Source organism: Eptatretus burgeri, chromosome 2, assembly GCF_056783735.1.
Source record: "Eptatretus burgeri isolate ZD-2024b chromosome 2, Ebu_testis_v1, whole genome shotgun sequence".
In the NCBI taxonomy this organism is placed as follows: domain Eukaryota; kingdom Metazoa; phylum Chordata; class Myxini; order Myxiniformes; family Myxinidae; genus Eptatretus; species Eptatretus burgeri.
In genome coordinates this window covers 155,823,119-155,834,358 of record NC_140962.1, presented here as the reverse complement: position 1 = coordinate 155,834,358, position 11,240 = coordinate 155,823,119, and the positions used below count along the sequence as shown (strand labels likewise).

The 11,240-nt window shown below is 42.8% G+C and overlaps 1 protein-coding gene across 2 annotated transcripts in view; it reads left to right on the top strand.

Annotated features, from left to right (window-relative positions):
- The window catches only part of LOC147033652 (protein Wnt-7b-like), an 11,677-nt gene extending 1,308 nt beyond the window's left edge, over positions 1-10,369 (top strand). The window contains exons 1-4 of one of the 2 annotated variants that reach the window (XM_085871727.1): positions 1-1,743; positions 4,125-4,414; positions 7,994-8,268; positions 8,862-10,369. The exon at positions 1-1,743 is cut by the window's left edge and continues 1,308 nt beyond it. In XM_085871727.1, coding sequence (XP_085727853.1) covers positions 1,232-1,743; positions 4,125-4,414; positions 7,994-8,268; positions 8,862-9,341 — 1,557 coding nt within the window. In that variant the 5' untranslated portion in view covers positions 1-1,231 and the 3' untranslated portion in view covers positions 9,342-10,369. The remainder of the gene's footprint in view (positions 1,744-4,124; positions 4,415-7,993; positions 8,269-8,861) is intronic. The other variant, XM_085871728.1, reaches the window with a different exon arrangement.
- The last annotated feature ends 871 nt before the right edge of the window (positions 10,370-11,240 follow it).

Genomic DNA, 11,240 nt, shown 5'->3' with positions numbered 1-11,240 from the left:
ATTGTGCATGAATGCCGATGCCTTGTTAGCAGGATGGATGTCCATCTCGAAATACCTCAGACACTTCCACCAACAACTCCACCATCTCCAACAACATCTCCACTTCCACCCCTCTAATGCCTCCACCATCTCCCTCTCCTGCAACACCCCCACCTCCTTCAACATTCCTACCTCCTCGAGTACCTCCATAACGTCCACCACTTCCATCAACTTCAACACACTCGCTCCCTCGACCTACTGGAGCAGCTGCAACACCTCCAACACCTTCTCTCCCTCCTCCAAACATCGCTGCTCAGGCAAAGGCAGAAACGTCATAGATCTGGTGAAGTCCATGATAGCTCCCACTCGAAAGGTGAAATACACTTCTTTATCTTCTCAAAGACCCCCCAAGTTCCCCTTCCCTGTAATGTAAGAACGTGAAGGTAATGACTGATGCACAAAGCCATTTTAATAACCATCTCGAGGTGATTTTGATTGTCTCCCAAGGTCTAAGAGTCTCCGTTGTTAATTCACAACAAACCTTCGTCTTCACCAAAAGCCGTGTCATGAGCCAGCGGCCTGGGTCGAGTTATCCATGCAGCATCCGCTCCCCGAGGAGCACCGTGCAGGACTCCAATAAGCAGCAAGTACAGCCTGAAACGGAACTCCTCATTCTTACCTGTTTGCACGTAATCGCATGATGTCACAGACTCGTCTAGTTACCGCGTTATCGGTCGTATTACGCGACGTCGTTATCGAGGAGTGGCATGTCATGTTGGGTGCGAGAAGCGTCGTCGGGTTGTTCGCTCGTGAAGACCCCGGTCACGGCTCGGCTGGCCAGTGCACACGCACAGTGGGAGTCACGTGAGATGATGCGATGGGGGTGGCTGTGCACGCTCGAGCAACACCTCGGCACGTGCGCCCTGGTGGTACATTTCGCGGGTCGTTCGGTGCACTGCGCTCTCACAGCTCAGTCGGTCATATAGCGCATGAGCGGTGCACCGAGCACGAGAAGGCCCTCGACCGCGGCCGCTGCACAAAGCCTGATTTTCCACATTCCGTGTTTTATGATGACGTTGGCTTACGAGGCTCCGGGGTCTACGCGCGAGAGGGTCACGCGCCGCGCGAACGTCCTCATTTCAGATGAGCTCGGACGTGAGGGCGATCACGTGGGATGGTTTTCAAGGTTCGTTTCCAGGTGACGTTACCCTATCGACCTTAATCTGCGCACCTCCTCGAGTTCACCCTTTGAATGCACACGCCTGGGATTGACCTCGTCGGCGAGCAGAGTGCTGCTCCTACGGTCAAGGGTCGTACGCACCTGTCCGCACGCACGTTCCAGACGCGCACCTGCATCGTCGTGCGTGCGTGTATTCTCACAGCACGGACCCTCGTGTCCTCCCGCCTCTCCGGGCTCCACGAGTCTCCCACCACTGAAGCCAACCCGAGCAGGCGACGACACGGGGGAAGAAACAGCACAGGCGGGCAAACGAAAAGGTGTCTCTGGGTCGTCCGTGCGTGGCTCCAAAAGGCAACACCACCCTCGGGCATTGCGGAAAAACATTGGGACCATTTTGCACCACAGATCTCTGAATCGGTCCATTTTCCCCGAGGAAGGGTGTCCAGAAGGGCCCACCAGCGGGTGTTGACCCCCTCCCCTCCCCCTGCGACACTTTCCATCCTGGGCGCGATGGGGTGCCGGAGCAGGCCGTCCGTCCAGCTCGTCTCGTGCACTCTCATGGGGATACTGTACCTGCAGTTCGGGTAATCACCTCGAGTACCGTTCGAAATTACCACCTGTGTACTGTGTACCACCTGTGTGTACTGTACTGTGTGTACTCTATTTGTCTGTGGATGTGTCCATTGAATTCCCAAACGCGTTCCGAGCGCATCCGTTTGTCCCGTGACATGGACCCATCCAGGTATAGGAGCTGTGGTTGCAACCACTTGAGCGGATCTTTAACTACTGTGGACCTTCCTCACCATGAAACTGCAAATGACTGAAACTAATACTTTGTTTTAATCTCCATCACAATTCCTTTTGATTTGTTACAATGATTGTTACAACGATCTGTACTGGATTCACGTCGTGTCATAATACTGTACAATGAGTGACATCGTGATGTAAATGATGTCGTAGTGCTCAATGATGAGTGAAATGTCCATGTTAATGATGTAATATTTTTGTGCAATTAATTCTAATTATTATTGAGTGTGATTATATATATATATATATATATATATATATATATATATATATATATATATATATATATATATATATATATTTTCCATTGCGGTAAACGTAATCCCCTTTAATCTACAGGTAGTGGACAAAAAATTGGAAACACCTGAGTAAATGAGTGACACAAAGTATTTGGCTCTCAGACAGGTGTGGCCCATGTGTTACTGAAGCAAAAAACATCCCAGAATGCTTAGGGTCATGTATATAGATGCTGCACAGGCCTGACTCGCATGGCTGCAAGAGGAGGCGTCAGTGACCTTGAAAGAGAGGTGATTGTTGGGGTGCGTTTGGCAGGAGCTTTAGTGACAAAGACAGCTCAACTTGCTGATGTTTCATGAGCAACGGTGTCGAAGGTGAGGTCAGCACGGAATTCCGAGGGAAAGACATCAGCAAAGGGAAACAGTGGGTGAAGCGCATTATCGTGATATCCGTGCATTAATTTGAAGTGCAAGGTAAAGCAGGTGAGCGACTGCAGATCAATTGACTGTAAATTTCAACCTGGGGCACGAGCAGCCAGTTTCATCAAAAACGGTGCCGAGAACTTCACAGAGTGGGATACCATCGTCGGGTTGCAGTGCACAAACTGCTCATCACACCTGTCGATGCACTTTTGTGAGTCCAGTGGTGCAAAGAACACGGGCAATGGACTACCGAGCAGTGGAGAAATGTGATATGGTCAGATTAATCATCCTTCACCATGTTCTCAAAAAATGGACGAGTGCGCTTGTGGTGCCAACAAAAGATCTCCATAACCCTGAGTGCTTAGTTCCAACAGTGAAGGGTTCTGGTGGTTCTGTAATGTTGTGGGGTGCATTTTTCTGGCATGGTTTGGGTGCAGTCATTCCCTTAGAATGTAAGTTCAATGCCAATCGCCACTTAAATGTACTGAGTGATTATCTTCATCCTATGTTGCAGTATTTCTTTCTTGCCAGGAGCGGTGTCCTCCTCGATGACAATGCCCCAATCCACATTGCACGTGTGGTCGCCCAGTGGTTTGATGAGTATGACAATGATATACCAATCCATATGTCATGGCCTTCTCAGTCACCAGATCTCAACTCAATCGAGCATTATTAGGACATTCTGGAACGATGCCTGAGACAGCGTTTTCCACCTCCATCAAATAGGTGTGAGTTGATTGATATTCTCATGGAAGAATGGTGCTGCTTCCCTCCTGCAGAATGCCAGACGCTGGTGAACTCTATGCCATGGTGCATGCAGACCGCACTGATCTCACATGGTGGCCCAACGCCATATGAAGTGACTACATTGATTTTTTTTTCTTATTTTTATTTGTCCACTTACTGTATGTACTCAGCAACCCTCTACCACTTCTTCCACTCTCATTTATATCCCTACTCTCACTACCTTTTCTATCCCTCCACTGATTTCCCCTCTACACTTCCTCCATTTCCCCATTCATGAACTCCCCCATACCTTTTCACCCACTCCCCCCTTTACCCATTTCCCCCATCTAATGATTTATCCACTCCCCGATACTGCAATGACTGACTCAACATGCACATGAGGTAATTTTGTCTTTTAGTGACGTATTGATACACCTGATATTTGTTGTACGTGAGTGACGCATGCATGCACCAGATGTGATTTTTTGTAACTTTGTTGAAAGAGTGACGCGTGCCCGTGTTGTGCTGGATCACAGCGCAGGTTCACCAGCCAAACTGACTTGAATCACCTGCACCCTGTTCCACTGCTAACTGACATGTACCATCTAATATCCTGTTCCATTGCTCACTGAATTGTACGACCTGTACCCTTTTCCAATTCTAGTTCACCTGTACCACCCATACCCTGTATTCCATTGTAAGCTAGCACATACCACCTGTACCCTGTTCCATTGCTAACTGACCTATACCAACTGTACCCTGTTCCACTGTAGGGCCTTATCGGCCGTGGTAGGCCTTGGTGCGAACATCATATGCAGTAAGATCCCTGGCCTGGTTCCGAGGCAGCGAGCTCTGTGCCGGAGCCGACCGGGAGCCCTGGTCGCACTCGGTGAGGGCGCACGGATCGCCATGGACGAGTGTCGTTACCAATTCCGCTACAGCCGCTGGAACTGCTCAAACTTGGGCCAGGGATCACTGTTCGGAGGCGAAGCCCGCCTCGGTACGGCCAGGGCACACCGAGGGAGCCTTGTACGAGTACCGCGAGCACACAAACCCCTGATACGTAATTGATTTTGGGATTTCTCTCCCGTCGGACTCGTTGATTGATTGTTTTGTTGGAGAACCACCGTCCTCCTTAGCAACCACCTGTGCTATGCAGCCACTCGAGTGAAGCAATGTCCAGCACTTAGCATGTGCTGTTTAAATGCAATACGTGGATTGATATTTTGCAACTTTAATCGACCGGTATTGAATAAATAACTATGTTGTGTCTGTATTTTTGCGATTTTGACGTTCCAGAGTTTTAATGGTAATTTGTTAATAAATGTTCTTTGTTTATTGATGTATAAATGTTGTATAAATGAATTATAATTGTTGATTGTTCATGTAGAGCATTGTTTGCTTTGTGTTTTATAAACATGGTTTGTTTGGTGATGTATAAACGTTATTTGTCACTTGCAAAATCAAAGATTTTTCAAGCATATTGATCAGTCGATTTTGTTATTCGGTCTGTCTGTTTGTCAATGGCCTACAGGTCACAATTACACCCGATCTTCAAGAAATTTCACAACATGATAGAGTTTGTCATAAACAAGAAGGTTATTGTTTTAGACGTCAAAAGGTCAACATAGGCCAAAGATCAACAAATTTGTCGAATTTCTGAAATCCTCAATTTTCATCCGATTGACAAGAAATTTGAAAAGGATTTCCATATCAGTTCACTGAATTCAAAAACGAATTATTTTTGTCGTACACATTGGCCAAAAGGTCAACAAAGTCCAAAGGTCACTAACTAAGGTGGTATTTCTAAAGTCCTCAATTTTCATCCCATTGACTTGATATGCAAATCCACTTCAAATTTCAAGTCAGTAAATTCAACCACCAACTATTTTTTAGGTCAACATAGTCCAAAAGGTCAACATAGGCCAACATTTCTAAAATTGACAATTTTCATCCAACTGGCTTGAAATTTGAAAAGGATTTTAATATTTGGTCACTGAATAAAACCATCAATTATTTTTGAGGTCAAATTTGTGTTATGGATTTTCTCAGTATCATGCTATGCATGACATCTGTTCTTGTTTCTTTGTTTATGTATAAATATTGTTTGTTTTGTGATGTATAAACGTTGTTTATTTGAGGATGTATAAGCATCGTTTTGGGATGTATAAAACGTTTGTTTGGTGATGTATAAATCTTGTTTTGTGATTTATAAAGATGGTTTGTTTGGTGATGTATAAATGTCGTTTTGTGATGTATAAATGTTTGTTTTGTGATATATAAAGATGGTTTTCTTGGTGATGTATAAATGTAGTTTGTTTGATGATGTATAAAGATTGTTTGATTTGTTATGGATGAACATTGTTTTGTGATGTATAAAGATTGTTTGTTTTGTAATTTATAAAGATGGTTTGCTTGGTGATGTATAAATGTTGTTTTGTGATGTATAAATATTGTTTGTTTTGGGATGTATAAAGCGTTTGTTTGGTGATGTATAACGTAGTTTGTTTGATGTATAAAGGTTGTTTGTTTTGTGATGGATGAACATAGTTTATTTTGTGATGTATAAACATTGTTTGTGTTTGTTTTTTTGGTTTTCAAATCTGATGTTTTTTTTAAAGATGATGTTCTTTATTAAACATATAGATGTTTTTTTGGTGATGTGTAAACATTGTTTGTTCTGTGATGCAGAAACGTTTGTTTGGTGATGAATAAATACTGTTTGTTTGGTGATGGAGAAACATCATTTGTTTTGTGATGGAGAAACATTATTTGCTTGGTGATGAATAAAGATTGTTTGTTTGGTGATGTATAAATGTTGTTTTGTGATGTCTAAAGATTGTTTTGTGATGTATAAATGTCTGTTTTGTGATATATAAAGATGGTTTGCTTGGTGATGTCCAAAGATTGTTTGTTTTGTGATGTATAAAGATTGTTTTGTGATGTATAAAGATGGTTTGTTTTGTGATGTATTGACGTTGTTTGTTTTGTGATGGAAAACATTGTTTGTTTTGGGATGTTTCAAGACTGTTTGTTTGGTCATGTATAAATGTTGTTTTATGATGTATAAATGTTGTTTGTTTTGTGATGTATAGATGTTGTTTGTTTGGTGATGTATTAAGATTGTTTGTTTTGTGATGTATAAAGATTGTTTGTTTGGTGATGTATAAATGTTGTTTGTTTGGTGATGTATAAAGATTGTTTGTATTGTGATGTATAAATGTTGTTTGTTTGGTGATGTATAAATGTTGTTTGTTTGGTGATGTATAAAGATTGTTTGTTTTGTGATGTATAAACATTGTTTGTTTTGTGATGCATAAAGATTGTTTGTTTTGTGATGTATAAACGTTGTTTGTTTGGTGATGTATAAACATTGTTTGTTTTGTGATGTATAAACATTGTGTGTATTGTGATGTATAAAGATTGCTTGTTTTGTCATGTTTCAACATTGTTTGTTTTGTGATGTGTAAAGATTGTTTGTTTGGTGATGAAAGAAGACTGTTTTTTTGGTGATGTATTAACATTGTTAGTTTTGTGGTTTATAAAGACTGTTTGTTTTGTGATGTATAAACGTTGTTTGTTTTGTGATATATAAACATTGTTTGTTTTGGGATGTTTCAAGACTGTTTGTTTAGTAATGTATAAATGTTGTTTTGTGATGTATAAATGTTGTTTGTTTGGTGATGTATAAAGATTGTTTGGTAATGTATAAATGTTGTTTTTTTGTGATGTATAAAGGTTGTTTGTTTGGTGATGTATAAAGATTGTTTGTTTTGTGATGTATAAACATTGTGTGTATTGTGATGTATAAAGATTGCTCGTTTTGTCATGTTTCAACATTGTTTGTTTTGTGATGTGTAAAGATTGTTTGTTTGGTGATGAAAGAAGACTGTTTTTTTGGTGATGTATTAACATTGTTAGTTTTGTGTTTTATAAAGATTGTTTGTTTTGTGATGATGATGTATAAACATTGTTTGTTTGTTGATGTATTAACATTATTTGCTTGTTGATGTTTAAATATTGTTTGTTTGGTGATATTTCAACATTGCTTGTTTGGTGATGTATAAATGTTGTTTGTTTGTTGATGTATAAATGTTATTTGCTTGTTGATGTATAAACATTGCTTGTTTGGTGATATATATATATATATATATATATATATATATATATATATATATATATATATATATATATATAAATTTTTAGAGCAGACCATGGAGTTAAATGGACCCACCAGGTGTAGTTGTACCTGGGTTTGTCGGGCCCGGCCTCGAGCCCCAACACCTTGCTTGGAATGCACCTTTTGAACGCACAGCCCACGGGCACGGTTTGTGGCCTGTAATCAGCATGGCTCGGGTGGAAAATCGCAATTTGGGGACCCATGAGCCAGGAAAGGTCATTCCCATAATGAACCCTCTCACTAATACCTTCATCGGACAATGAAAAAAAAACGACGTTCCCATGTATGTGCCATGGCTTGAACTCGAAGGGCAGACATTTTCATGGATCCTGTAAGGGAGGAGAGAATTTAAGGGTCATTTAACTCCGTGATATGGATGGTCGTGTCTCGTATAAGTGCTCGAAAAGATGATAACCCATGAGTGATTGGTATACTTGATTTCATCTGATGTCTGAAATGCAGGAAGTCGGGAGGCCGCTTTCATGCACAGCATCCTGGCGGCTGGCGTGGCCCACTCTTTAACTGCTTCATGCAGTCGTGGAAACCTGAGCGATTGCGGTTGTGACCAAGGAAAGCACGGATCGTACAGCAGCCGCACAGGTCACTGGCGCTGGGGAGGCTGTTCGGCCGACGTGAAGTATGGACTTGAGTTCTCACGACTATTCGTGGACGCGCGAGAGATCAAGGAGAACGCGCGGACGCTTGTGAACCTGCACAACAACGAGGTCGGACGGAAGGTGAGCATACCTGTGGGGTATCGTGTATGAACCGGGCTCAGCCCTTATAAAGCAGACATGTGCGGTCTCATGAACATATCTCCATCACACGGTTTTGGGACTGCGGATGAAATCTTAAATGTACTTTGCATGAAGTTTTCGTGATTCCAGGTTCCACTGTAATTGATGATGCGATCAGTGTGGTGAAAGATGTGATTGCGAAATGCTCAGTATGGTCACGCCTGTGCATGATGCGATTCGTTTTGTGCTTGTTATGACTTCATCGGCTGTGCCTGATGTGACCCGTGTGGTGAAGGATGTGACTGAGATGGTCTGAATGGTCAGGACAATGCATGACGTGACCCATGCTGTGTTCTGTGTGACCTGGGCTGTGCATGACGTGATCCATATGCTTTGGTCGGTGTGACCTCGGCTGTGCATGATGTGAACCACGCTGTCCTCAGTATGACCTGGGATGTGCATGATGTGACCTGTGAAAAGTGTGATTTGACCCAGAGTGTGTTCATTGTGACCCAGCCTGTGCATGGCATGACCTTAATGTAACCCATCCTGTGTTTGGTGTGACCCGTGATGTGGTCATGCTCTGTACGCAGGTCCTAGAGGAACGCATGAAACTCGAGTGCAAGTGCCATGGGGTGTCTGGGTCTTGCACCACAAGGACCTGCTGGACCACCCTGCCCAAGTTCCGAGAGCTGGGGTTCGCACTGCGGGAAAAGTACCACTCGGCGCTGCATGTGGAAGCGGTGCGCGCGGGGCGTTACCATCGACCGGCCTTCCTGAAGATAAAGAAACCGCGTGCATACCATAAGCCGGGCAGCAGCGACCTGGTCTACCTGGACCGGTCACCAAATTACTGCGAGGCCGATGCGGCATCAGGAAGTGCGGGGACCCGTGGGCGGCGCTGCAATAGGACTTCGGCTCGGGGGGATGGTTGTGAGTTGTTGTGTTGTGGCCGTGGCTACAACACCCACCAGCACACGCGGGTTTGGCAGTGCAACTGTAAGTTCCACTGGTGCTGCTTCGTCAAGTGCAGCACTTGCAGCGAACGTACTGAGATCTACACTTGCAAGTGACGCGCATGATCTGTTGCAGGGACTCAAACCCTTGATGCTCGTGTTCAGGTCACAATACTTACCTCGAGGCTGAGACAAAAACACACCACCCATTTATACAGAATGCTTTGAATTCCTCGTTTATCGCTTACATGAACATGGACTTGCATAAGGGCGGATATTCGTGGGATGGCGGTATCCGTGGACCTGGTGATTTGACCATTTTTGTCTCGTACCAATTCCGACGAGGGATGATCGATGAGAATTATTCATTCCGTTCAGTCTTTCACTCCAGTCGCGATCCGTGCCAAAAGGGTGAAACGAACGTTTTCAAATTTTGTCCGTTTACTGGACAATAAGCAACGACTGTATAATATTTATTTTGATTATTATTATTATTTACTTTATGAAGTGAGAACACCACTGAACCACAAGGTTCACAAGCATGAACCACAATCATGAACCACAAGCATGAACCACAAGCATGAACAGTTTTGTAACCACTGCAAGGAGCGCCCACCACATTACTGCTCAGATGACGGTAAAACTCGTATGTTGTTGTTGTTTTATGTTACATAACTGTTGTATTATTTATTATGCAACCACAAAACACATCGGTGTTTAGTTGACGCTTGCACGTGCTCAACGTTACCGAGAATACAATGACATAAACGCTCTATGACGTCACAGAGCAATATCCTTTATTGTGCTCCAATCCACATTGTGCCCGTTCAGATGTATCGGGATCAAAGGACCTTTGGTAGAACTTCACTCTTAGATCATTAAAAACAGCACTTTGTTTTATTATGACGTCAATATCAGACATGATGATTGATTTGTCTCTCCTTCAAGCGGGAACCATTTGGTGACTATTGGAATGTTTTGGGTTTGAGGGTTGAGGAGGAATGGTTGAAACTCGAATTTCATCCAGGGTTCCTCCCGATGGCTCCATCTTTCCTCTTTACCTCTTTGAGTTCCTTTTTCTTGTTCCGTTTCATTGTATAATCAGGTACAAAGCAGTAACGGGAAATAAACCTGATATACCATAACATCGGTATTCAAATGAGGTACCTTAATGGGATTGTTATGGGTTTTAGAATAAATATACCTGATATGGGATTATTATGGGCTTTTGAATAAATATGCCTGATCTGGGATTATCATGGGTTTTAGAATAAATATACCTGATGTGGGATTATTGTCAAGTCCCGTTGGGCCACTGAATTAATACACCAGGGGGTTGACTCAGCCTGTCATCCTTCCGAGGTCGGCGAAATGAGTACCAGTATACTGGGCCAGTGTATACCCTGGTTAAAATAGGTGTACCATATCCCTGTGTCGTAAGAGGCGACCAGGGTTGTGTCAGGAAGGGCATCCGGCGTAAAACATGTGCCAAATCACTGTGCGGATCATACGGATGATCCGCTGTGGCGACCCCTAACGGGAGCAGCCGAAAGAAGAAGAAGATATGGGATTATTGTGGGCTTTAGTATAAATATACCTGAAATGGGATTATTTTCAGCTTTAGAATAAATATACCTGATATGGGATTATTATGGGTTTTAGAATAAATATACCTGACGTGGGATTATTATGGGTTTTAGAATAAATATACCTGACATGGAATTATTATGGGTGTAAAAGAAATATACCTGATATGGGATTATTATGGGTTTTAGAATAAATATAACTGACGTGGGATTATTATGGGCTTAAGAATAAATATACCTGATATGGGATTATTATGGGTTTTAGAATAAATATACCTGATATGGGATTATTATGGGTTTTAGAATAAATATACCGGACGTGGCATTATTTTGGGCTTTGGAATAAATAAACCTGATATGGGATTCTTATGGATTTTAGAATAAATATACCTGACGTGGGATTATTATGGGCTTTAGAATAAATATACCT